The 24568-nt window shown below is 38.7% G+C and overlaps 1 protein-coding gene and 1 pseudogene across 7 annotated transcripts in view; one reads left to right on the top strand and one right to left on the bottom strand.

The window, feature by feature from the left end:
- CDK19 (cyclin dependent kinase 19) overlaps nt 1-23506 on the top strand; it is a 162614-nt gene extending 139108 nt beyond the window's left edge. For all 7 annotated transcript variants that reach the window (XM_023650922.2, XM_023650926.2, XM_023650921.2 and 4 more), the window contains 8 exons: nt 4533-4664; nt 9029-9172; nt 9346-9415; nt 14056-14128; nt 14526-14623; nt 15394-15472; nt 16177-16443; nt 19144-23506. In XM_023650922.2, the coding sequence (XP_023506690.1) occupies nt 4533-4664; nt 9029-9172; nt 9346-9415; nt 14056-14128; nt 14526-14623; nt 15394-15472; nt 16177-16443; nt 19144-19275 (995 nt within the window). In that variant the 3' untranslated portion in view covers nt 19276-23506. The remainder of the gene's footprint in view (nt 1-4532; nt 4665-9028; nt 9173-9345; nt 9416-14055; nt 14129-14525; nt 14624-15393; nt 15473-16176; nt 16444-19143) is intronic.
- Nucleotides 10061-10153, bottom strand: LOC111775538 (U6atac minor spliceosomal RNA; annotated as a pseudogene).
- Nucleotides 23507-24568: the final 1062 nt, after the last annotated feature.

Genomic DNA, 24568 nt, shown 5'->3' with positions numbered 1-24568 from the left:
GTTATTTATACCTATGACACATTTGGGGAGAAAATGAACTAAGAAATGCTTTATTCAATTTCTTTTCATTGAAATTACGTTTATTTAATGTTCATTGCTTTTTAGAAGGGTTTTAAAATAAATTTTGTTTCATCAACCTGCTTTCTTTGCTGTTAGAATGTGTTGTGCTAGGTCGGGGTGATGCAAAATTGTGCTGACTTGACCTCCTACAAATCCATTCCGTCCTGCTTCAGCCGAGCCTGCCCTGCTGCTTGGTTTTCTACTTCTTCGATTAATTTGCTAGCCCAGTTCCTGAAGAAGCTGTTCTCAACCAAATTCTCTCTCCCTAAACCTCGACGCTGCGTTTACTGAGCTTCAGAGTCATTCAGAAATTCTGTGGATGTTAATTAAGAACCACATAGCTGCTTTCCTTCCCCTTGCCCTCTCCTCCCCTTTCCCTGCCCATCCCCTTTCCACCTCTCCTCGCTAGTTCTTCTCCACTCTTACACTCTCTTTCTTGCAGGCATTTATTGAGGACCTTTTTGCTAGACACCAGTGAAAGCAAAAGGGAGATGAAGGATGGTGCCTCCCTGTGAGAAACCGTAAAATAAGCAGTTTACTATCCACTGTGATAGATGCTTTCATATGTTACCTCACTCATTTTACACAATCACCCTCTACAGTAGATATGACAGATTGGAAAGCTGGATTTAGAAAGGTTGTGGCTTGCTCAGCCTTTCAAAGGAAGGACTTGAATTCCAAGTCCAGAGAGAGTCTCTTTCCATACAGACATTGCTGCCTGGTGATATCAGAGCTGTCAGCGTGACCTTACTGACCACTTTTTAGTCAGCACAGCTCTGCCTTTGAAACAGTCTCAGAGAAAGAGCGACTCCTCCTGCCTAAATCCTATCTAGTCTCCTTCCTAGCTTCTAAATTCCTTCCTGCTCTGCTTAAGCTCCTCACATTACACTTTCTCCATTCTTCCCTCTCAGGTTTCTCCTCTTCACCATTAAACATTCGTCATCCTCTTGCCAAGTTTAAAATAAATCATCTCATATCCATTTTGTTTTCTTTACCATTGTTCTATTTTTTCGCCCCTATTGGAACACATGATGTTTATCCATTTGTTCCAATCACCCTAATCTTTTATAATCTGGCCTCTAATTCCATCCGTCTATCGAAACTGGTCTCTGAAAGGACACTCATAACCTCTATCTTAAGCAAATCTAGCAGCCTGTATTTAGTCACCATTTTCCTTTACTGCCTTAGCCATTTGTTCTTCCAACCAGGCTGGCCTTGGGACTGCCTTTTCCCTTGGTCTCTATGACATCATATAATTCTATTTTTCTATCTACCGCTTTTGCTGTTATTTCTGTATTTTATTCATTATTGCCTCTTACTGCTAGTAATCTTTCGTTTGAAGACACCCTAGGCACTGGCTTGGGACATGGCCTCTCTCTACAGTTACTTCTTTAGGAAACTGATAAGTTGTGGCCTCAAAATCTTGGATTCAATGAAAATGACTCTGAGGTCTGGATCTCACAGTCTAGTCTCTCACCCTAGCTGAAATTTTATCTCTATTTGGATGTCCTGCTGGCAACCTGTACTCCACTGTTCCAGACCAAATTCATCACCTCTTCTTATACTCTCCCTTGTTTGCACCCATCATCACATTTATCCCAGTCACCCAAACTTAATGTCTTCTGCTTCTTACTCCCGAATCTCTCTACTACTCCTCAACAGAAATTCTGTATTCTAGCCAGACCAGGTAGTTGCCTTACTGTTAAGAGTTTTAAGATTGTAATTCTGTCCAAGATTAGGGATAAAACTAGGGTTAAAAGTAAGCAGTAATCAATAATAAAAGTCTAGTGAACGATTAATGTAGTTGATTAAGTTGCTTTTAAGTTTTGTTTTAATAGCACATTATTTTTTAAAAATTAGTAATGCCCTGATGCCCATGCTTAACACTTTAATACAGTTCTTTTTTGGCTGAAAAGAAAAGCATAGTCGAATGGAAAATACACTGTGCTCTCCCTGTGTCTGGGCCTTTCCCTTCCGGCAACCTAAAGGCTTCCCAGGCCTTACCTAAAATGCTTATTGCCTTCTTCACCATTCACGATATTCATCCTTCAGGATCCAGCTCAAGTTCCACTTTCGGTTTAGTCGACTTCTACAAATGTTTATCAAACACTGTTCCCGATGAAACCATGAAGGGGACCTAGACCCTTCCCTCAAGGGACTTCGAACCCAGTCGAAACCAGTCGAAACCAGTAGCAGCTTTCCTTTATTCTTACAGTTCTTATCCTTTTTATTTTTATTTGTCCATGTACTTTGTCATCTCATCTTCCTGCCAGCTCCTTGGTGGTAGACATTAGCTTTTGCTACTTTTCTGTCATTTGATCCTGCCTAATTAGCCCCACACCAGAATTTTACTACCGCTATCCACTGAATTGAGCAATTTTACACATAATCTAATTTGTAGGAAAACAACTGTTAGTAACATTTAGGCTAGTTACCTTTTGTCTAAATTAGTAATTATTTAAAAAATGGTTTAAAACTCCTTTAAAGTTCATACAATAGACAGGAAGTGTTTTTAAGGATATTTATTGTTTCCTCTGGCCTTGATTTCATCTGACAGTGAATAGATGTGGTATAAATAAAACTAAGGAGATAGAGAATAAGGAGAGTAATACTGGCTTTAGCCTTTATTTAAAAATAAAATGCTTTTTAACGTGTGAGACAGCATTCCATCATATTACTTTACCATCAACAACAGTCAGCATCTATTAAATCTATAAGGCAGTGCTTTGAAGTAGATATAATATTGGTAGAATGATTTCAAATATTTTTGTTTGCTATAGGGCAATAATTTAGTTAAGAAAGAGTAAGCATCAGCATAAGCTTCCTCGGACAGCTTTATTTTTTAAGACCTGAGTTCGCCAAAGCGTTTTCAGGAAGTCTTGTAAATTATTCATACTATAAAGAAACAAAATCGCTGTAAATTAAAATTGTAATGTATGTTATATCATAGCATATTAGTTTTAGATTAAATGATTCTCTAAAGTTGGAACTTTAATGTACTATTTGTGCATTTTATAGTACGTTGGGGCCCCTTATACACTCAAAATATATTGTGTACATTATATATTTCAAATCACAGAGGTTTAGCATTCTTGTGCTTTTGCATTTGTGACATGCAGTTATCCTATGTGTCATTTATTGGATGTCATATCAGTGGTTAAGAATGTAGCTGCTAAATTATAACATGGTTTTTATTTGAGTACTGGCATCTTTACTTACTATCCCTGTGACCTTGGGCAAGTCGTTTAACTGGTTTGGGCCTTAGATTCTTCATCTCAGAAGTGGAGAACAGAATGCTTATTAAACCAACGTTTTTATGAGGATTAGATAAAGTGATATATGATGTATGTGAAAACCATTTGTAAACTCTAAAGTGCTTTATAGATATAAGGTGTTTGTTATGTATGAAATCTTAAGAAAATTAGATAGTCTCCAGGACCTTATGATAGTAGCAAATATTGTTTTTACTACTTTTGTACACCTCTGATATTTAAATCTGTTAGCTTTGGTATACATCTTTGTTAAGTGCTGAATTATAACAAATTATCTCTTATGTGTTCTTTTTTTTGGTGAGGAAGATTCACAGTGAGCTAACATCTGTTGCCAATCCTCCTCCTTTTTTTTTTTTGCTTGAGGAAGATTCGCCCTGAGCTAACATCTGTGCCAATCTTCCTCCACTTTGTATGTGGGATGCCTCCACAGCATGGCTGATGAGTGGGGTAGGTCCACACCTGGGATCTGAGCCTGCAAATCCAGGCCACAGAAGTGGAGTGCACAGAACTTTAACTACTTGGCCACAGGGCCAGCCCCCTCTCTTATGTGTTCTATGTATGTTCTTGGAAACATGTATGTGATGTGCTGGTAACTGTATAACAACCAGCTCTCTGAGGGAAAAAAGCCCCAATCTGTAGCATTTGCTGTTTCCCATGATGTAAATACTCCCACCATAGCCAATTTCAAGTCACCAACATGACATCACTGAACAGAGTTGGGAAGAGATGTGTACAGATCGGCTCTTGTGAGTCCGTAAGAGCTGACTCTAGCACATACTGAACTAGGATGTATCAGCTTTTAGATGTATAGGCATACAGAGTCATACAGAAGTCATAATTATCAGGGAAACTTTTAGACTATTTCTGATTACAAAAATATTTAAGAATATTATTGTGACTGTCTCTGAAGGCCAGGAATCTGCAGTCAGACCTGGATTCTAATTCTGACTCTGTGCTTACCAGCTCTTTGACTTTTGGCAAGTCAGAATATCTTTAAGCCTCAATTCCTTCTTCAGGAAAATAGGCACAATAATAGCAGCTAGCTCAGAAGGGGAGATGTGGCACCTGGTACAGACTGCTTGTGGGAAAGGGAGGGAAGGATTGCTTCATGAGGTGGGTTAGTGGCTACTGTCATCAACCTTGCGTGGTTCTAATAGCATGCCAGACTGAGTTTTATATTAATTTATTTTGTTTTTTTAGCTGACATGGGTTTTGCCAGATTATTCAATTCTCCTCTAAAGCCACTAGCAGATTTGGATCCAGTAGTTGTGACTTTTTGGTATCGGGCTCCAGAACTTTTGCTTGGTGCAAGGCACTATACAAAGGCCATTGGTAAGTTAGTCTAAAATGATTGACTATCTCAGTGTTGAATTATCATACATACCAAATGGTGTAATAATAAAGCTGCTTTATAAAAACTGATGTGCATTTCTTTATAAAAGTCCTGTTGTCTTCTGTATTCCCAGATTTTACATTGTGGTAGATGTGGATTTTTAACTATGTAGGAGAAGACGGTTCTTTTAAAAGAAGGAAGTATTTCCTTTCAGAGAATAGAAGTGTCTGATCCTCTCTAGTTGAGTTGCTATGGAAACAATAACATGCAGGTTTTATTTTGCACTTACCTACTACTATTGATCAGAAGAACTAGAGGGAGGTTTCGAATTGTTTTCTTCATAAAAAGAAAAAGGAAAATGGGAGTAGTGTGATGTTGGAGAGAGCCCCTTTTCTTTGGGGAAAAGTTAGTCAGTCAGTCCTTTCCTATGCAAGAAATAATATGAGCGATCTTTCTCTCTTGCCATTACAGTGATCAGAATGGCAGTTTCTCCATTAAGGGAGGAAATACAGTCTGGCAGATTAGCTGTGCTCAGCATCTTGCCATCTCACCAAGTAAAAAAATCTGTGTAAGAAAACCTGTTATAAACACACTGTGTGTAGGATTTAAAGTCTGATTCTGAACAGGGCCTTCAGAGATCTTGCTACCTGGTCACTATAGTGTCCTCAGAGGGCCTGCCTGTGAATTGAGGGAGTCAGAAAGAGAGAGCCCACCTCAAACCTAGAGATTTCTTTTCTTTTTTTTCTTTTTGCTGAGGAAGATTTACCCTGAGCTAATGTCTGTGCCAATCTGCTTCCACTTTATATGTGGGTTGCCACCATAGCATGGCTGACAAGTGGTGTTGGTCTGCTCCCAAGATCCAAACCTGTGAACCTGGGCTGCTGAGGTGTGTGCTGAACTTAATCACTATGCCACAGGGCTGGCCCCCTAGAGATTTCTTTAAAGGAGGTGAAAAGAGAGGCTAGGGAGGGAGTAAGTAGTACTGCTAGTGTGAAGGGCTAGTTCCATAAGGAACCTACATTTGCTAAGTGTATTTCTGTAAATTTCCCTTTTGTTGAATTTTCTATTTACTGGCATTAGACTAATAATCAATTTTGACTGTATTTAGCTGTTTTTGTTGAGTTCTAATTAACAAATGCACTAAAAGTATAATATTACTAAAAATAGACAAGTAAACACAATCCCTTCTCTATTCAGCTTATGAAAAACCTAGTGGCGCCCAAAGAACTACGAAGGAAGTTCTTACATTTGGAAAGATTAGACTGACAATTAACCTATTCATGGATTGAAAGGAAAACACAAATTTAAATGTAGTAGTATCCTCATTCATCAGGAGATCTGATCTCTGCAAAGCTCAGACACCCAGACCGCGTTTCTACTCTGTCCAGGGATTGAGATGCCAGCACGGTACTGGAGTATTGTAATACTTCATAAATACTGCTGCAGGATTGTGTTAAATTCGTGGAAAAGCCTATGAGTGGCCTCAGCACGGTGAGGGAGGCAGTATGTGTTTGACAGCAGAGGACCGTGAGAGTGACCTTAGACCCTTCCCTGAGCGGTTGAGCCCGCAGGCAGGCCCCACCTCAAAGGCTGCCACCGCCACACTATCAGCAACTGGCAGTGGCAGCTGTCTGTGAAGGGGGAAGAAAGGAGAACTGGGGGAAGCAATGGAAAGAATGGAGTGGTCCTCAGAAGGAAGAGCTAAAATCAGAGCCTGGCTCTACTTGACTTTTACTTAGGGGCTGTATTTTCGAGACTTTTAAAATTGTGTTTGTTTTTCTGCTATTAAGTCTCTCTATTGAGAACAATGAAATCTCTTAGACAATCGCAGAAGGCACCTGAGGATAGGAAGAGACTGAAAGTAAGCCAGAGAAAGGGGGAGGGTTAGCTGGAAGCAACAGGTGGTACCTTAGAACAGTATTGACGGTGAGATAAGCCAGGGCATGGCGTAGGGAGTGGAGGATGTGATAACAGCAGAAATCCGCATGCTTTGGGCTCTTACCGTGCACTGATCCATGCCATATCTAGAAGGGAGATTTCCAGTAAGAAAAGGCAAATTCAAAACCTTCTGTTAAACTAACTGACTCCCCACCAAATTCTGTCCCATTCTCGAAGAGTTTTATTCAGCAGATCCATGGTAAGGCCCATTTTTAACATCTACCAGTGATCCTGTTGTACGTTGTCCACACACTTTGACAGCCCACACTTTGAGAAGCACAGTTTTATGAATATTTTCTGATTACCTGCTATACTGTTGAAATAAAAATGGAAGTATTTTTTTGGAAATAAAGGTAATTGAGTATGAATTGGAAACCAACTATATTTCTTATTTCCTCAGGATAAGGAGAACCGAAATTGAATTTTAACCAGCTTGTAACTTACTTGCTCAGTAAATGAGATTTACCACTTAAAACCTTAATCACTAATTTCTGATTTTAGTCAAGTCTCAATTATCCACTCTGGATAGAAGTTAGGGAAAAAGTTGACACAGAAAAAGAATAAGCTTGAGGTATATACATAGCAGACATATAAATAAACACCTTCACTCATTCTTACTCTTTTCCATACCTGGTTCGTGTCAGAAATGAATATTATTTCTATTCAGAGCATGGAAAAAAGAGAATTTGATGATTTGATATCAGTGGAGGTTTATGGAGTGACATTTAGTGGGAGAGGGGAGTGGTGGTGTGTGTGTATGTGAGAGAGAGAGAGAGAGAAGAGAACAAGTCATTGATAGAGGAAAGAGAGCTGAGAAATGAGTATAGATAGGACAGGACCCAGGTGACTATTTAAAATTAGAGGCTAATATGAGAGAGGACACCCTAGAATTTAACACTGCCTGCTACACTAAGGTTCCTTCTCTTAGCAATTCTCAGGAAGTCTAGATCCTCACTCCTGTCCTTTGAATAGAGGACAAATCAGGAATTGGTGTGACCAGCAACATACAGTAGTGGTCCTAGTCGACTGCATAGTAGAGGCAGCCCTCAGGAAGAGAGACGGGATTGTCAGACAGCCGTATCAGGGGCACGAGTGACCACCAATATGACGTGGGACAGAGAAAAGAATTCAGAAGTAGACACTGAAGAATGTTATTACTCCACTCTTTAGTGACAGATGTTCATGATGATGATGATCCTCCTGTGTCATTAAGAATGATTCAATTATATTTTATAGCCTCTTAAGATGACAGGTAATGATGTAATAAAAAAATGGTTATTAAAGGGATATGCTCCCATTATCCAAAAGGCTAACTTATGTGGAAGGAATCCATTCTTGAATGGAGTCAGATATGTGAGACATTACTGTATGGTTTTTTTTACACTTGGCAATTTGTTTTACATAATAGCATGCCAACACTAATTCTAGCTAATGGATATAATTTTATTTTCTTCATATTTATCTTGTTTACAGAATGTGATTCCCACATGTGGTAGACTACTAAACACTGTACTTTTCTATACTACATCATAGTCTGTGCATTATCATCTTTTTAAAAAATACTTATTAAACAGCATTTATTTAAGTGAGCAAGTGTGAATATACATCTCACAAAAATTAATTCACCTGTACATTTGGCAAAGCATTGTGAATATAATATTATAGTCTCAATCTAGATTACAGTTTTTGAATGTGTAAAATCCAAATAGAATTATCTTTAACTGGTGATTTGAAAAGTTAATAAAACTTTTAAAGATGCCTAACTTGATCCTGGGGTGTTAGAGGGTTGGGGCAGCATCTAAGTGAATATGTTTAGATAACCTCTGTCTCTACTGGTGTCTACTGGTGTGTTTATCAGCTTCTAGACCTTACAATTTGTTGAAAAAACTGAAGTTGGTAGTCTTTCAGACAGAAGTTGAATTTTTCCAAATCATTTTATGTGATCTGTAGTGTCTGTCAGTCAAGACTTGCAACTAAGAAATTCTGCTCTATCGTTATGCATTTGATAGCTCTAAGGGAATGCATTGCCAGACTTGGTGATGATGTTGTTTTAGTCTATCAGATCTTGAGTATTGTGCTCTGAATTAGATTATCAATTGAATGCTTCCGTGATCACATTATTAACAGTGGTTAGAAAGGCTTTTGCCTAAATCGGAAGTAAATTCATTGCTTACTCAGTTGAGTTTTCCAAGCTTGTCTTCATCAGGAAATTTGTAAGTAAATGTTTTTTGTTTGGCTTTCAATCTGTTATGTGATGATATAGCTATTCCATGTCTCATATATGTGTTTTCTTAACACACTTATTGTACTTTGTATATTGCTTCAGTGAAAAGTATGTTTGTATGTGGGTTGTGATTATACCCAGAAATTATAACCAAAGAAATATGATAAGTGTATGCAAAAATGTGTTTTTCTTCTTTCATAGATATATGGGCAATAGGTTGCATATTTGCTGAATTGTTGACTTCAGAACCTATTTTTCACTGTCGTCAGGAAGATATAAAAACAAGCAATCCCTTTCATCATGATCAACTAGATCGGATATTTAGTGTCATGGGGTTTCCTGCAGGTAATTTATTTTCCTTTTCAAAATAATATTTGAGTCATATTTCAAAATAATTCCTTTTCAAAAGCATATTTTAAGAATTTTTGTATATATATTTTTAAACTATAATAACTAGGAGATTTTTGATAAAAGTAACGCATTATTTCCTATAACAATATTTAATATTTTTTTGTAAGATAAAGACTGGGAAGATATTAGAAAGATGCCAGAATACCCCACACTTCAAAAAGACTTTAGAAGAACAACGTAAGTAATTCCATATTAAATATAAGTAGTAACTTCAATGCAAATATTTAAATTAATCCTTTTAAAAAGAAGCTATAGATTATTATTTAAACTAGAAACTTAGGTTTTAGTACACTAATTATGCCTATGATTTAAAGAAGATATTCCAGATGTTGTTAACATATACGCCAGGCCTAGGCTGCAGTATTTAAAAACTTTAAGAATGTAAAGGTCAATAGGTAGTTTAAATGTCTCTTCTGATTTAGTGTGATAAAGGGCTCAGTTCAAGGCCACAACTGTGATTTTATCTTTATCTGAGTAATGACTGGTGACTGAAATGCTGGGCCAGGCAACCAGGAAGGATGACAGAAGGAAGGACACATGGCCTGGGATCTGAGTAAAAGAAACTGGTGGGGCCATGTATGTTGAGGAGAAATGAGAGGAGAGTAGAAATGACAGCATGAGAGGAGTTTGTTATAAATATGAGCGCCTAGAGGAAAAGGTGGAAAAGGTTCTTTTTTGGGCAACTTAGAAAAATTTCAGGACAGGATGGCTTGTGTAAGAACAAAAGCAGAATCATAAAGAGATGCAGAGAATGGCACTAATCATTTTTGGCCCCTCTGTTACACAGTCCTTGGTAGGGTCCTTTGCCTCAATCTTTTTTTAACAAAACCATGGTCAGATGCCCATTGTCAGGCTCGAGGGCCTCTTCCATGCTTGTCAAGGGCAGTGCTAATGCTCTCTGCTTTCATGCAACACCTGTCCATCTCTTACAAATAGCATCGATACTGCTCAAGGGTTTCTCTTGGGCTCTTTTCTCTCTCTAGACATTTTTCCCAGGCAGTCTTCATGATTTTGGTGGCCACAATTTACCATCAATTATGCTGATAACTCCCAATTTATACACCCTACTCAGATCTCTTCCGAGTTTCAGGCCCATTTATCTAATTGCCTTATGGAATCCCAACTTGAGTATTCCATAAATGCTTCAAAATAAATGTCCAAAACTGAACTTATCGTTTATCCTCCTAAACCTCCCCTCCTGCTGTATTTCCTATCTTAGGAAATGGCTCCGTGATTCATTTAGTTGTTCCACCCAAAGATATGCCTGATCCTTCTTCTACCTCATTCTCTTCCATTTTACCCCCCAGCGTCCACACAATTAGTAAATTTAGTCAGTTCTTTGTTTTAAATATCCTTTGAAACTTTGTATTTCTCTCCGTTTACCTGCCACTGTTAAAGTCTAGACGACCACTCTCTCACCTGGAGTCCTGCAGTGGCCTCCTAAGTGGTATTTCTGCTTCCAGTCTTCCTTCCAACTCGCTGTCTACGCTGCAGTCATTGCCAAAAGCAAATTTGATCCTGTCGGTCTCTTCCTCGCTCTTAGTTCGCCATTGCTCTCAATTCCTTAGTACGGCTTACAAAGCTTTGGCTTCTACATCCCCAAGTTCATCTCCTAAACCACTCTCCACTTTGTGTTCTATAGCCTAGACATCATGAGTTTCTTTAAGAATCTTAAAAACCCTGAGCTTTCTTTGACCTCTGGATTTTTACACATGCTGTTCTCTTAGTCTGGGATGTACTTTCCTCTCGCCCATTTCATCAGATTAACTCCTATTTTTCCTTTAGGTCTTGGTTTAGGCGTCACTTGCCTGATGAGGCCTCCCTGACCTCCTGGGTCTGAGTCAGGTGCTCCTTTTGCGCTCGTATAGCATCCTGTGCTGCTGCTCTCAGCACTGAGCATTTTGTACTAGTCAGCTGCTGGGTACTTTATCTGCCTTTCCTCTAGACAGTATAGATTGTGTCTGTTTTATAGGCTTATATATATATCCCCAGGGCCTGGTGCCTAGTGACATACTCATTAGTTACTTGTCAAATGGGTATTAAATGAAAGCAATTCACATAATTAAAGATTCTCTAATAATATAAAAGATGGAGAAAATTAATGAAAGTACTTAACATTTAACTTAGTATTTAAAGACCAAAGGAAAATTTTTACATAAAATGATAGTGTTCACAATAACCAGAAATAAAATTTAGGACATAAATTTTAAAAGATAAGTAAAATTCAGTTAGAAAAGTAATAGGGAAAGTTCAGAGATAAGAACTCAAACTTCCTAAGCAAACAATGCTACCCGCACAAAAGTAGGTTCCTAATATGCAGGACAAAACAGGATTTATTGACAGCTCAATTGAATACAATACATATAAGTTACTAAAGTAAAATATAATTTAAAAATTCCAGAAAATATTATTTCAAAGGACATAAAGAGTAAAAGAATAACTTATTTTCATTATATCAGATAAAAAGAAAAGAGCCTCAAAAGTTCTCTCAAAGTGAATTGGAAAGACTAACAATGGAAGTTTCTGTAATCTTTCCAGAGTGTCAGCTCTCATTGGCTCATTAGAAGGCAAGGTGAAAAGAGAATTAAAAAGAAATCATTAAGTTGACTTTAAAAACTGAATATTCAAATAAACTTGGTCTGATAAAATGCTTCGTAATGTTTATAAAGAGTTTGAATTACTTTGAAAATGGTTCAGCTCCTACACTGTGTGACAAACAGTTCAGCTTACCTTTAATACTAGGAAAGATAAGAAAAAACGTAATGTGAATTGAGAAAAAGGATTTCTCAGGGTCAAGACCTTTTATATTACGATAGAAACGAATAACCTAGAATCTGGAGTTAACCCAAGAAATGAGTTGAATCAATGTAAAGATTAAAGACAAACAGAGAGACTCCGTTTCTACATAACAGTTTCCTCCCATTACCAAACTTAGTGGCTACCTTGCCAATAAAAATGTTCCTGGTATTGGAGGAAAAAAAAAATTTTTAATTTACACACATGGCAAAGACTTTTTAAAATGAAAGTACTAGTATTGGCAAGAGTATAATAAAATGGGCACTCTTACTTGTATGCTACTGGTGAGAATGAATGCTTCTCGAACTTTAATGTACCTACAGATCAACTGGAGGACTTGTTAAAAATGCAGATTCTGAATCAGAATCTGGGACAGGACCTGAGAATTTGCATTTCTAACGCAGGCTCTTAGGTGCCCATGTTGCTTATCTGAGGGCCAGGTTTGGGTAGCAAGGTTCTAGAGCACATGAAAAAAAGCTTTGAAATATACATACCCTTTGGCCTAATAATTCCAAGAATTTATCCTGTGAGAGCAGGCAGAGCAGCCACACATAGCAAACCAGATTCTTACTCTGTGCCACGCATGGTGCTAAGTCCTATACCTACATTGTCTCAATATGATCCTTATAACAATTCTATAAGCTAGGTATAATTATAAAGCTCACTTTTCAGATGAGGAATCTAAACCCTTCATAGAAGTTAACTAACTGCCCAAGATCACACAACTGGTAAATGACTGAGTTGGGGTCCCACAGGGGTCTCTGATTCTCACCTGCTATGCAGTCTTGTCTCCCTACAATGTATACCAGATTCACCTAGAAGGACCTGCGTCTCATAACTATTGTGAAACAAACAACAAACAACAGTAACAGTAGGAGATATACAACCACTACAAATAATAAGTTTAAAGAGCATTTGACAAGGAAAAGAGTTTATGAAACAATATTAAGTGAAAAATGTTAGGACAATCCATTTAGTATGATCCCAATTTTATAAAAACAAAAAAAAAATTCTTCTGTGTTTGTATCATATATACATGCATAGAAAAAATGCCAAAGAAAAATTATCAAAATCTCAACAGTGGTTCTTTATCACTGAAAGGCTTGATTATGAGTGATTTTAATTTTCTTCTTTACACTTTTCTATAGTCTCTAAATTTTCTGCCATGAACATACATTACCTATTTTTTACCTTTTTAATTTAAAATATTTCACATATAGGAAAGAATATGTATGGTGAAAATATGATATGTAGTCTCTTTAGAATAGTAAAGTGAGTACTCATCCAGTCACTCATCAACCTAAGAAACAGAACATTACTAAGATTACTAAAGTACTCTGTGTACCCTCCCTTCCTATTCACGTCCCTCCAAAAGGGTAGCCATTATTTTCTGAATTTGTGTTTATCATACCACATTTTTCATTATAGTTTTACTTCATATGTATGTATCTTTAAATAAATTATTGCTCAGTTTAATATATCTTTGATCTTTATATAAATAGTATCATACTGTGTATTTTCTTCTGCAATTTGCTTTTTTTCCCCACTCAACCTCTGTATTCATTTTTACTATTGTATAACATCCTATCCTGTGAATATATAACAATTTAATTACCCATTCTTTAGTTGATAGACATTTGGGTTGTTTTCAGTTTTTTTCTATTACAAAAATGCTGCTAAAAACATTCTTGTCCATATATCCTGGTGGATATCTGTTAGACTACAGTATGTACTTAGGAAAGGAATTGCTGGGTCATAAGATATTTACATTTTCAACTCTAATGATTAATGCATAATTATTTTCCAAAGTGATTGTAACAATATAAACTCTCACATGCAGTGTGTAACAATTCCTATTTCTTCACACATTTACCAATATTTGGTTACATGTTCCTTTTTAATCAGGAAAAAACAGTGGTGTAAACACATGCTTTATAGGAAAACCAATCTTGGAGCTTTCCATTAAAAAACATACATGGTGTGAGTCTCCCCAATGATGTGTAATTGTTGTGTCCTTGCAGGTATGCCAACAGTAGCCTCATAAAGTACATGGAGAAACACAAGGTCAAGCCTGACAGCAAAGTGTTCCTCTTGGTAGGTGCATCTCTCCCAGACTAGGCAGTCACATCCCTAGCACAGGTCTCACCTCATCCCACTTCCCATGGAATTGTCCCAGGTATTCCTCCTCGTTAGAAGATGAAGAAATTGGTGGATGCTGGGGCAAAATTAAATATTTTTCTTTAGAGATATCACCCTTGACTTCTCGTCTTAATTTTTTCTAGTGACTTAGCAGAAAATAAGTTAAATTCCATAATGGATTTAATGCTAATGATTTCTGCCAGTTTCACATATGTGTGTGTGGTATGCTCATAGTGCAGTGAGCTATACAAAATGGCATCTGATGTTAATCCTGTTAGACATTAATACAAAAGTCAAAACATTGCCTTGCAAACAGCCTTCTCATGTGCTCTCAACTTATGGGTTCCTACAGCTTCAGAAACTCCTTACTATGGATCCAACCAAGAGAATTACCTCAGAGCAGGCTCTGCAGGATCCCTATTTCCAGGAGGACCCCTTGCCGACATTAGAGTGCGTATCCTACCTTTGCTTTGTCCTTGCTCCAGGTTGAGCATGTCGGATGGTGGCTGGAAGCAAGAAAAGTACTTGTTACTGAAGTATTTTACTTTCTTCATTAACACTACCCCAGAGAAGAACTACTGAAGAGAAAGGTCCTATATTTTGAAATAGGCAAAGCTGTAGAGAGGTGTGAATGAAAACAAGTATTTTAGGAATGACTGTTAATCAGTTTTACAGATAAAAACTAAAGCTGAGAGCAGATGGGACTCTTACAGATCCATCAGCCAGATCAGTTTAAACCAATCTCATAGGGAACTCAGAATGTAAAATTCTGTGTGTCCACTGCACTACCAAACTCCTGTTTTTCCCCAGCCTTGTTACACCCATGTATACAAATGGTGCTCGGATTTATTAGAGGGCCAGCTTTTCTTGAAAAAAAAAAAAAAAATTATTTTCATCGTTGAAACAAATACAAATTCAGTTATTTTTAGTGCTGATGAAGTTTGTGTGGAGAGACGTCTCTGTCAAAAATGTCAGCTAGCTAACAGCGATTAAGATTTTTTGTTGAAAGTAGCAATTAGTGTCAAACTTCAGACAACTAATTGTTTTTTTCTTATTGCTTGGATTAAGTTGTGTTGGGAGGCATCCGGGGAACACCAGCCACAGATGAAGAATAGGAAATAAGGAAAAAAAGAGGAATTTTAAATTAAAAAGGTCAATGATATTGTAGATTTTAGTTCATGATATATATATATATATATTTTTTTTTTAATGATTTTTAGTGTGTTTGCTGGCTGCCAGATTCCATACCCCAAACGAGAATTCCTTAATGAAGATGAACCTGAAGAGAAAGGTGATAAGGTATAGCCTGCATGGGACACTTTCACATCCAGAGAGTAAGGCGGGGGGGGGGGGGGGGGGGGGGGGGGGGGGGAGAGAATTTAGGGAAGTATAATTCCTATGTATTTAACTGCCTTTTATTTAATCAAGTATGTATTCACTTTATTGTAGGTGTCCTTTGAAATTTAAAATATAATCAGCTTACAGATAAATGAACTTCCTGATTTGTTTTATAGCCTGTTTTCTTCTCTGACTCTTAATTCTTGTCCTTTCTGTTTGTTCAGTGTCATTACCATCCCTTTCTGCAGGCTGCTTTTCAAAGCATCATTCTGTCCTTTGATCATAATTGGATAATCAGGCCCCTCCCCACACTCCTCTACTTTTCCAAAGTCGTAATCGAAAAGACCAGTAGAGCTGGTTTAGTGAATGTAGAACCATTTCCTGTGTGCTTATGGTCTTCAGTGGGATGTCTGTGTGATTTGGAGGATTAGTCTGCAATCTAAATGAGCTTCAGAGGATGAGTCCTATTCAGGGCTCAGTACTTTGACCTCTGGGGATGCTGTATTCCCTGGCTGCTCCATCCTCTAGTCATTCCCATCACTTTGGTGTCCGGCATAGGTCACTCTCCAGGTTGGTCAGCAGTCACATGTGCATATCAAGTAATGAAAGAGATTTCCTGTTCATTTATTTCCATACCAAGCTTGCTTTTTGTTTTTCCTTACAAGAATCAGCAACAACAGCAGAACCAACATCAGCAGCCCACAGCCCCTCCACAGCAGGCAGCAGCCCCTCCACAGGCGCCCCCACCACAGCAGAACAGCACCCAGACCAACGGGACTGCAGGAGGGGCCGGGGCTGGGGCCGGGGGCGCCGGAGCAGGGCTGCAGCACAGTCAGGACTCCAGCCTCAACCAGGTGCCTCCCAACAAGAAACCGCGGCTGGGGCCTTCTGGCGCCAACTCAGGCGGGCCTGTGATGCCGTCGGATTATCAGGTACTCCCCGAAGTTTGTACTTCTTCACCTTCACACGTATTATGAAATAGGAAGTAGATTTATAATAGATCCTTTTAGAATTAAGTAGTACTTAACCCTGAAGTTTGTACAATCTTGTTTCTAGGGCATTACATGAAAATGAAGATTTTTGTCATATTTCATGTAATTGTGAGATATTTCCGTCTCTTGATTTGTTTATCCTGATACACCTTCCTCCTCAAAGGAAGTTTCTCATTGTGCCCTTACAGCTGCCTATCAGCTTTGGGTCAGAAAAAGATACCTGGGTAAGCAATTGAAAAAGGAGAGGAGTGGCAGCTTATTTTGGACAAAATTAGCTGCATACTTCAGAAAGATTTGCTGGCACTGGGAGGAAATAATCAGTAAGTAGCCACATAAATTTAGAAGAGAAAGGGATTAAAATTGAGATTTCTCAGAAATAACTGTTAAATCTCACTTGAAATAATTTTGAGACTGGGAAGTACTTTTTGTTATTAAGATCAAAAGAAAACTACAGTTCTACTACTAATTTGAGAAATTTAAAAAAGTCTCAGGATTGGTATTTGGAGAGAGTGGTAAAAATACTTGTGAAAAATCTAGAGAATCTTGCAAAAGAAAACCATTTTCAAGGTAGCAACAAGCTAAGAAAGGATCTAAGAAGAGGAAAAAAAGGTAAAAAAAAAAAGGTTTAGCACCATGGTCCAAACGACATGAGAAATAGCCGCCTCGACTGGCTTTACGTTTTGAATATCTCAACAAACTAATGTGTTTTCACACAATTGCTGTTCTGAAAACTTCTCTTCGAAGATTCCCTGCGAGCAGAGGAGTATATAACAGCACTTCCATTTGGTTCCAATTAAACTAATCAAGGCTTCAGTTTGATCCACTAAAAACAGCTTGCTCTTTGGGTGGTAGTCGTGAACATATTTAAATTTAATTATACATTCAGTTTTTCCCCTAATGTTGGTTTATTCCTATTATATGAGCAATAAGTCATTACTATATACCAGCTCATCTTTGTGTCTGTGATTGTATTATATTAACCTGATTATAGTCCATCATGGACAGAATACTTACCTGCTGTATTTACTCCTTTCAGATCCAGGAGTTCTTCAAAATGCTTTGTCCATACTGTGCTATCTACTTAAAAACAAAACAGCATATCTATGAAATGGGTAGATATCTCAGCTGTTGAGGTGGAGAGACTAGCATGAGGCGGGGTGAGGGAGTCCCTTTGTACCAGTGTGCAACTTGCACATCATCGACGTGTGTGTTCTTTATCTAGTGTGGAAGAGCTATTGTGCTGAGTCTACTCTGTTCAAGTAAAAGTAATCGTAGCCCGCCTAACAATTTAGGGCTTCTGAGTGGAAAGAACGTTTTTTCATACTAAATTTCAAAATAAAGCATGTAGCTAGAATATGGAATTTTGAAAGGCTTCTTACACCAACACAGCTAGTCAGGGTTATATAACTTAGGAAGGGGGGAGAAGTGGCGCTGTTTTTAACCAAGACAGTCTTATTGCCCTGTTTTCTTGGACTACATTTTGCAAGTCCAGGAGAGGAGGACCTTGCTGATTTGTCCTTCCTTTAGCCCCTAGTGCCACCTCAAGGCCATTTACATTTTTAACTATAAGTAATGGTTTTGTGATGTGTATGCTTTCCCACTTGGCTCACAGGAAGAACCAGCCTTCTGAGCATAGCCAAACACACGGGTCCCAGTTGTATTTAACCAGGCTCCATATTCTTACTCTAGAGACGAATTTTCCTTTTATATACTTTTTCATATTTGCTCTTGGTGCTATGAAGATGAATGTTTCACTTAAAGTAATAAAATACATGGAGTTGAAACGCATTTGTCTCCGCCTTCTCTTGAGGGCATTTTCTATTCTAAATATTACCTGAAGTTTGTGAAGCCCACCTCTGCCGCCCCGCCCCCAGCCGTGTCCTGCTTTGTCAGGTGAGTGGTGCTGCTGATGCCACTCTAGCTTCTACCTCTGAAAGCTCTTCTCTCTAAAAACGATTTCTTTTTTTTTTTTTTTTAAGATTTTATTTTTCCTTTTTCTCCCCAAAGCCTCCCGGTACATAATTGTGAATTTTTAGTTGTGGGTCCTTCCAGTTGTGGTGTGTGGGACGCCACCTCAGCATGGCTTGATGAGTGGTGCCATGTCCGTGCCCAGGATCCAAACCGGCGAAACCCTGAGCTGCTGCAGCGGAGCATGTGAACTTAACCTCTTGGCCACAGGGCCGGCCCCTAAAAATGATTTCTTAATCACAGCCTTCTTATTTATAATGAGTATGTTAACAGCCTCTCAGTGTACATTATGAATGCCATTGATTCAATATGCCAAATTGATTATTCTTGTTTGCAAGTGTCAGTTATCCAAAGAATAACTAACGAGAATTTGTCAGCATAAAGAGCAGGGGGTCATAAGTTTCCCCTCTGCCTTTCTTTGCCAGTAACTTATCTCCCAAAGAAATCCAGCCAAACTTCGTGCCTGCCGGAACATGTGGTTACGGTGGTGGCAGGCTATGACTTCAAATAAGCAGAATGTACTAATTAACAAACTAAGTTAGCTGTCAGCTCCCATGGAGCTGGTCCAGGAGCCTCAGATAGAAAGGGTTCATTTCTCCATCCTATTGTGATTAATCCTGAGCCATTCTCTTCTTCCACCAGTAATTCCTTTGTCTTGTTTGTTTCTCCTAGCACTCCAGTTCTCGCCTGAATTACCAAAGCAGCGTTCAGGGATCCTCTCAGTCCCAGAGCACACTAGGCTACTCCTCCTCGTCCCAGCAGAGCACGCAGTACCACCCATCTCACCAGGCCCACCGGTACTGACCAGCCGCAGCCCAGAGCACCGACTCCAGCAATATGATGTCTGCATTGAAAAGAACCAAAAATGCAAACTATGATGCCGTTTAAAACTCATCCACTTAGGAGGAAAACTACATACTGAGCATTTTGCAGGACTGCCTGATGTCTCTTCTTTATTGACTTAAAGAAGATTTTTGTGAAGTTTCCCGACACCCTTTCCCCGCATGTGTTCCATCGTGGCTCTCTGATAAAGCGTCTGATCTAACCCCAGCACTTAGCTCCTGTAACCTTCAGCATTTTTTGGGAAGGATTTCCTGGTGCACCTTTCTCATGCTGTATCAATCACTATGATTTATCTTTTCAAAGCTCTTTTAATAGGATTTTAATGTTTTAGAAACAGGACTCCAGTGGTGTATAGTTTTATACTTCATGAACTAATTTAGCAACACAGGTAAAAATGCACCTTTTAAAGCACTACGTTGTTCTCACAGAATATAACTGTTCTGCTCATGAAGTCTTAAACAGAATCTGTTACTGTCCCAAAGTACTTTACTATTATGTTTTTATTTATCTAGTTTCAGGGAGGTCTAATAAAAAGACAAGTGGTGGGACAGAGGGAACCTACAACCAAAAACAGCCTAGATTTTTTTGCAGTTACTATGCTTTATGCTAAGAAGACCTGACGTAGGTGGTGATTTTTATGTAATCATTCATATGGAACATAGTTCCCAGAATCCTGTTATTCTGAATGGTATTCGGTCATTAAGGTTTATAATTTTAACCTTCGTGTAGCTCAGTCTACCTTGAAAAGGGTTTCAAGAGCTTTGATGAATACAGTCCTGTGGTGACCGACTCCAGAAAGCTGAAGAGAATACTAACTGCACTAGGATTTCTTTAAGGAGTAATGTTGATCAAAGGACGTATTACTTCCCTTTGAAGGAAAAGCTTTTAGTGTGTATTGTACATAAAGTTGGCTTCTCTAAAGAACTGTTGGTTTCTTCGCATCTGGATTAGCTTGAGTAACATTCTTACATAATCGAGGGTACTCAAGTGGAAGCCTGCAAATTAATCTGCTCTTAAAAGAAATAGCAGTGTTCTCCATTCATATTTGCATTAGACATAGAGTGACTATTTTTAAAGCATGTTAAAAATTTAGGTTTCATTCATGTTTAAAGTATGTATTATGTATGCATAATTTTGCTGTTGTTACTGAAACTTAATTCTATCAAGAATCTTTTCATTGCACTGAATGCTTTCTTTTGCCCCTAGGAGAAAACTTAATAATTGTGCCTAAAAGACTATGGGCAGATAGTATATGACTATACCAGATCAAATGTATATTTGCATTTCCGTGATCTATGAATTAGAGGCTGGGTTCTTTCTTAGCCAGTGTAAGGAACCCCTGACTCCCCAGAGTCACAAGGAAATGTAAAGACTTGTAGAGCTCCCATTGTAATGTAAGGGGCAGGAAATTTGTGTTCTTCTGAATGCTACTAGCAGCACCAGCCTTGTTTTAAACATTTTCTTGAGCTAGAAGAAATAGCTGATTGTTGTATATGCAAGTTATATGCATTTTTTTTTTACTATTCTTTGTGAACTTATCTACCTGGTTATGATACTCTGGGTCCATACACAAGTAAAATAAGACTCTTAGACAGAAGCCAGTATACATTTTGCACTATTGATGTGATACTGTAGCCAGCAAGGACCTTACTGATCTCAGCATAATAATGATTATTAATAATAAGGACTATGTAGTGACCCTCATCAACACTGAAGATGAAACAGTTGACATGCTCCATTGGGAGGAATTTCTGATTGTCTCCATGGTAACTTACCCCTTCCATTTTGTAAAATGAGAAATTAATAGCCCTCTGCATAATGTAGCTACCTGTATAAAGTTCTGTCCTGTGCCCTGAAACCTCCTTGTCCAGAGCGCTTGGTCATCAGATGCTTATTGCACCTCACCGTGTGCCCAATGCCGTGCTGGGTGGAAGACACAAAGGGCAAGACGTACTCCCTGTCCTTAAGGAGCCTGTGATTGATTCCCTGATAGGAAGCTCTCCTGGGAGGATTGGCTTGTAAGTGAAACCGTCTTAGAATATGAAGGTCCTTTTGTTTACTTCTAAAACCGCTTGGTTAGAGTTATTATTCCAAGTTCTACTTTATAATAAACAGTGTTATGGAGAGGTTTCTATGTTTCTAATTACCTTTGAGAAAGCCAGTGATTAAAGATCACAACCGGCATTAATGTGTATGTGAAATGTTCACAGCAGCCTTTCGACAACAATTGGGTGGCCCTTGTAGGCAGAACGCCCGCTACTAAGTGGTTGTAGGAAATTACAGTGAAAATAGAGGCTCTGCTCCTGGCCTCAAGGGGAGTGTACATTTCATAAAAGGAGGACCCAGATGTGGGCATGAACCAAAATACCTTGCCCCTTAATACTTTCTAAGCAACGTTGATATACAGTTCTTATGATATGTGTTTATACGATCACAGGACTACCTTGCTTTCCTGTTTATAGTGAATTTTACTGGCAGAAGTGGTATGGAAACTGTCAGGGGATTTCATCAGTTGCTTCCAGTACATGGTGTTCTCCAGGATATAGCCAGATAGCCCTGTTAACACACGTGACTGGGTTTCCCATCAGCGTGCTTTCCTGCTGTGTCCTCACTTCAGGGTTGATGATGCCCACTGGTGCCCATTACCCTTTGAAATAATTTGGTTCATAATACCCTGTAAAAGGGAACAAAGCCTTTAATACACCTACGAGCCCTAAAACTGTGGGACCTCAAAGGAGACCTGTGAAGCTTTTTGAGGTTAACATTTACCTTTTTGGCCCCCAAATGGTCACATTCCTCTTTGAAAGCTTATTACTGTCATGTCCCTTGAGAATGCCAGGGGGACGTCCCTCAGCGTATGGAAACACCCAAACCAGGAGAGGTATTGAAGGAAGGGATCTAGTGAAGGTTGTCTGCTCTCCATATTACAAGTCAGTGTTCAAGTCAGCTTTCTGGTGAGGTGTGAGTTTGGGAAAAGGGGTTCTAGAATTTCAGGACAGCTGGGCTCAACAGTAAGGTCGCCCGGCAGCAGGGCTGATACTGCGAGGCTGAAACAATCCTTGTGATGAAGTAGATCATGCAGTAACATACAAAAACCAAGGACTTGTATATTTTTATATCTGTGTGGTTTTAAAACTTTAGTACTTAGAATTTTGGCCTTCTGCATTACTCTCTTGCTCTTGTAAACAATTTACATTTAAGAATGGAACGGGATGACATTTACCTATGAGTTCACTGCCTCATTCCTGGTGAAACAACTGCTAGTTGTACACCTCTAAGATGATGCTGTTTTCTCTGCTAAAGGTAAAAGAAAAGAAAAGAAGAGTTGGGCAATAAGGCTTGCCACTTACTCTGCTTTGAATAAATTTATGTAGCAGAAACTCTACAATGAAGGAAGAATTCTATGAAAATTGCAAATCCTAAACTCTATGGTGTTATCTTCCTAGGGAATGGAGAAAGGCAGTAAGATGGCAGTTAGACTAAAGGAGGCTTGAAGGAGTCAAGTATAAGTAATGTCTTATATAAAACATAGCAGTTTAGGTCCCCATAATCTTCAAGAATAGTCACAAATCTCATAAAGTGAAGTTCATTGTTTTAGGATTTTTTAAAAATGTGTTGTACCTAAGGCCATACTTACTATTCTATGCTATCACTGCAAAGGAGTGATATGTATGTATTATATGAAAAAAGTCCTTAATGCACTGTTATCTCCTAAATATTTAGTAAATTAATACTATTTAATTTTTTTAAAGATCTGTCTGTGTAGACACTAAAAGTATTACACAAAATCTGGACCGAAGATGTCCTTTTTAACAACAATTTAAAGTACTTTTTATATATGTTATGTAGTATAGCCTTTCTAAACTGCCTAGTTTGTATTTCCCATAATTCCTATTTGTGAAGTGTACCTGTCCTTGTCTCTTTTCTCAGTCATTTTCTGCACGCATCCCTCTTTCTATGATTATAGAGACGACTGTGTGTGCTTTCCAGACTCCACTGCGAGGTATGCGCTGAGCCGGCTGCGCCCGGGCGAGGCTGCTCTGGGGGCGCAGGACGAGCTGCAGCTTTGGAGCGGAGTGCTTCCCGCTTTTGAGTTGTCCTGACATCCTTCTTGAAATGACTGTTAAGACTAAAATAAATTACATTGCATTTATTTTATATTCCTGGTTGTAATAAAACTTAATTGACTTTGTTTCTGTGTGGGTTTTTTTAGTTATAGAAAAACTCTGGTTATAAGTTTTAGTGCTAACATTTTATCTGTGTGCCTAGAAGCTTTTCAGATTCCGCTTGTCCTGCGGAGATGCAGTCTCCCTGTGAGCTGCAATGTGTCATTTTATTCAGGATGCTCATGATGTCACAAAACCACAGAGGCAAGGCTTGCAGACACCTCAGAAGCAAAATTACAGCTTTTAAAACATCTCCACGGAAAACATCCTCTTTTTAAAAATGAAAATTACAAGGATGTTTTAGAAAAAAACAGGCAGCCTTTTGTGGGTAGAGTGGCATTGGGAGTTTCTCCTTTTATAAGAACGTTCCGTTGTACCTGGCTGCCCCTTCTCCTTGAGGAAGCTTCGCTGGTCACTCCAGTGGTCAAAGGCATCATGGAGTGAATTGAAATGTTTCAGTGACATAAAAACAAAACTTGCATTTCTATTTAAAATAGATGGTGCACTATTGCGTCCCACTGCCTCCCTGCTCGGCACAGATTGCGGCTTAATACTGTGCTGTTTGTAAGGTAGAGCTTCTCTTAGAAAACCGCTCTTTGATTGCAGCTGCCTGTCTAACTGGCCGCCTGGGCAAGAGAAAGTGGATGACTGCGCGCACCCCTTACCAACTCCTGGGAAACTAGCTTGCAAGTGCAGATCTGTCTCCCGAGCCGACTGTAAGTTCTTTGTGGACAGTCCCAGGTTTTATTCCTCCTGCACTTTCAGCACCTGACGTGGTGCCCAACACAGAGCAGACAATTAATACGGCAAGTCATTAACATCGCTTTTGTACACTGGCATAGAATTCCTGGATCATTTAATATGCCTTATTTGTATATAGACAAAGAGGAACGAATGTCATTTTGTTCCATGAGTAATGAAAATGCCAGAAATAGATATTTCTTAAAATAGGTTCATTTCTTACATTTTTGGCTGCAGTTATAATAAAATATCACCCCAGAGGAGCAAACGATTCAAATTGCATTTGAGGGGTCGGCCTAGTGGCTGAGTGGTTAAGTTCACGTGTTCTGCTTCGGTGGCCCAGGGTT

Source organism: Equus caballus, chromosome 10 (genome assembly GCF_041296265.1).
Source record: "Equus caballus isolate H_3958 breed thoroughbred chromosome 10, TB-T2T, whole genome shotgun sequence".
NCBI classification, from domain to species: domain Eukaryota; kingdom Metazoa; phylum Chordata; class Mammalia; order Perissodactyla; family Equidae; genus Equus; species Equus caballus.
The sequence above is the reverse complement of the archived record's forward strand: the minus strand, read 5'-3'. Positions and strand labels throughout refer to the sequence as shown.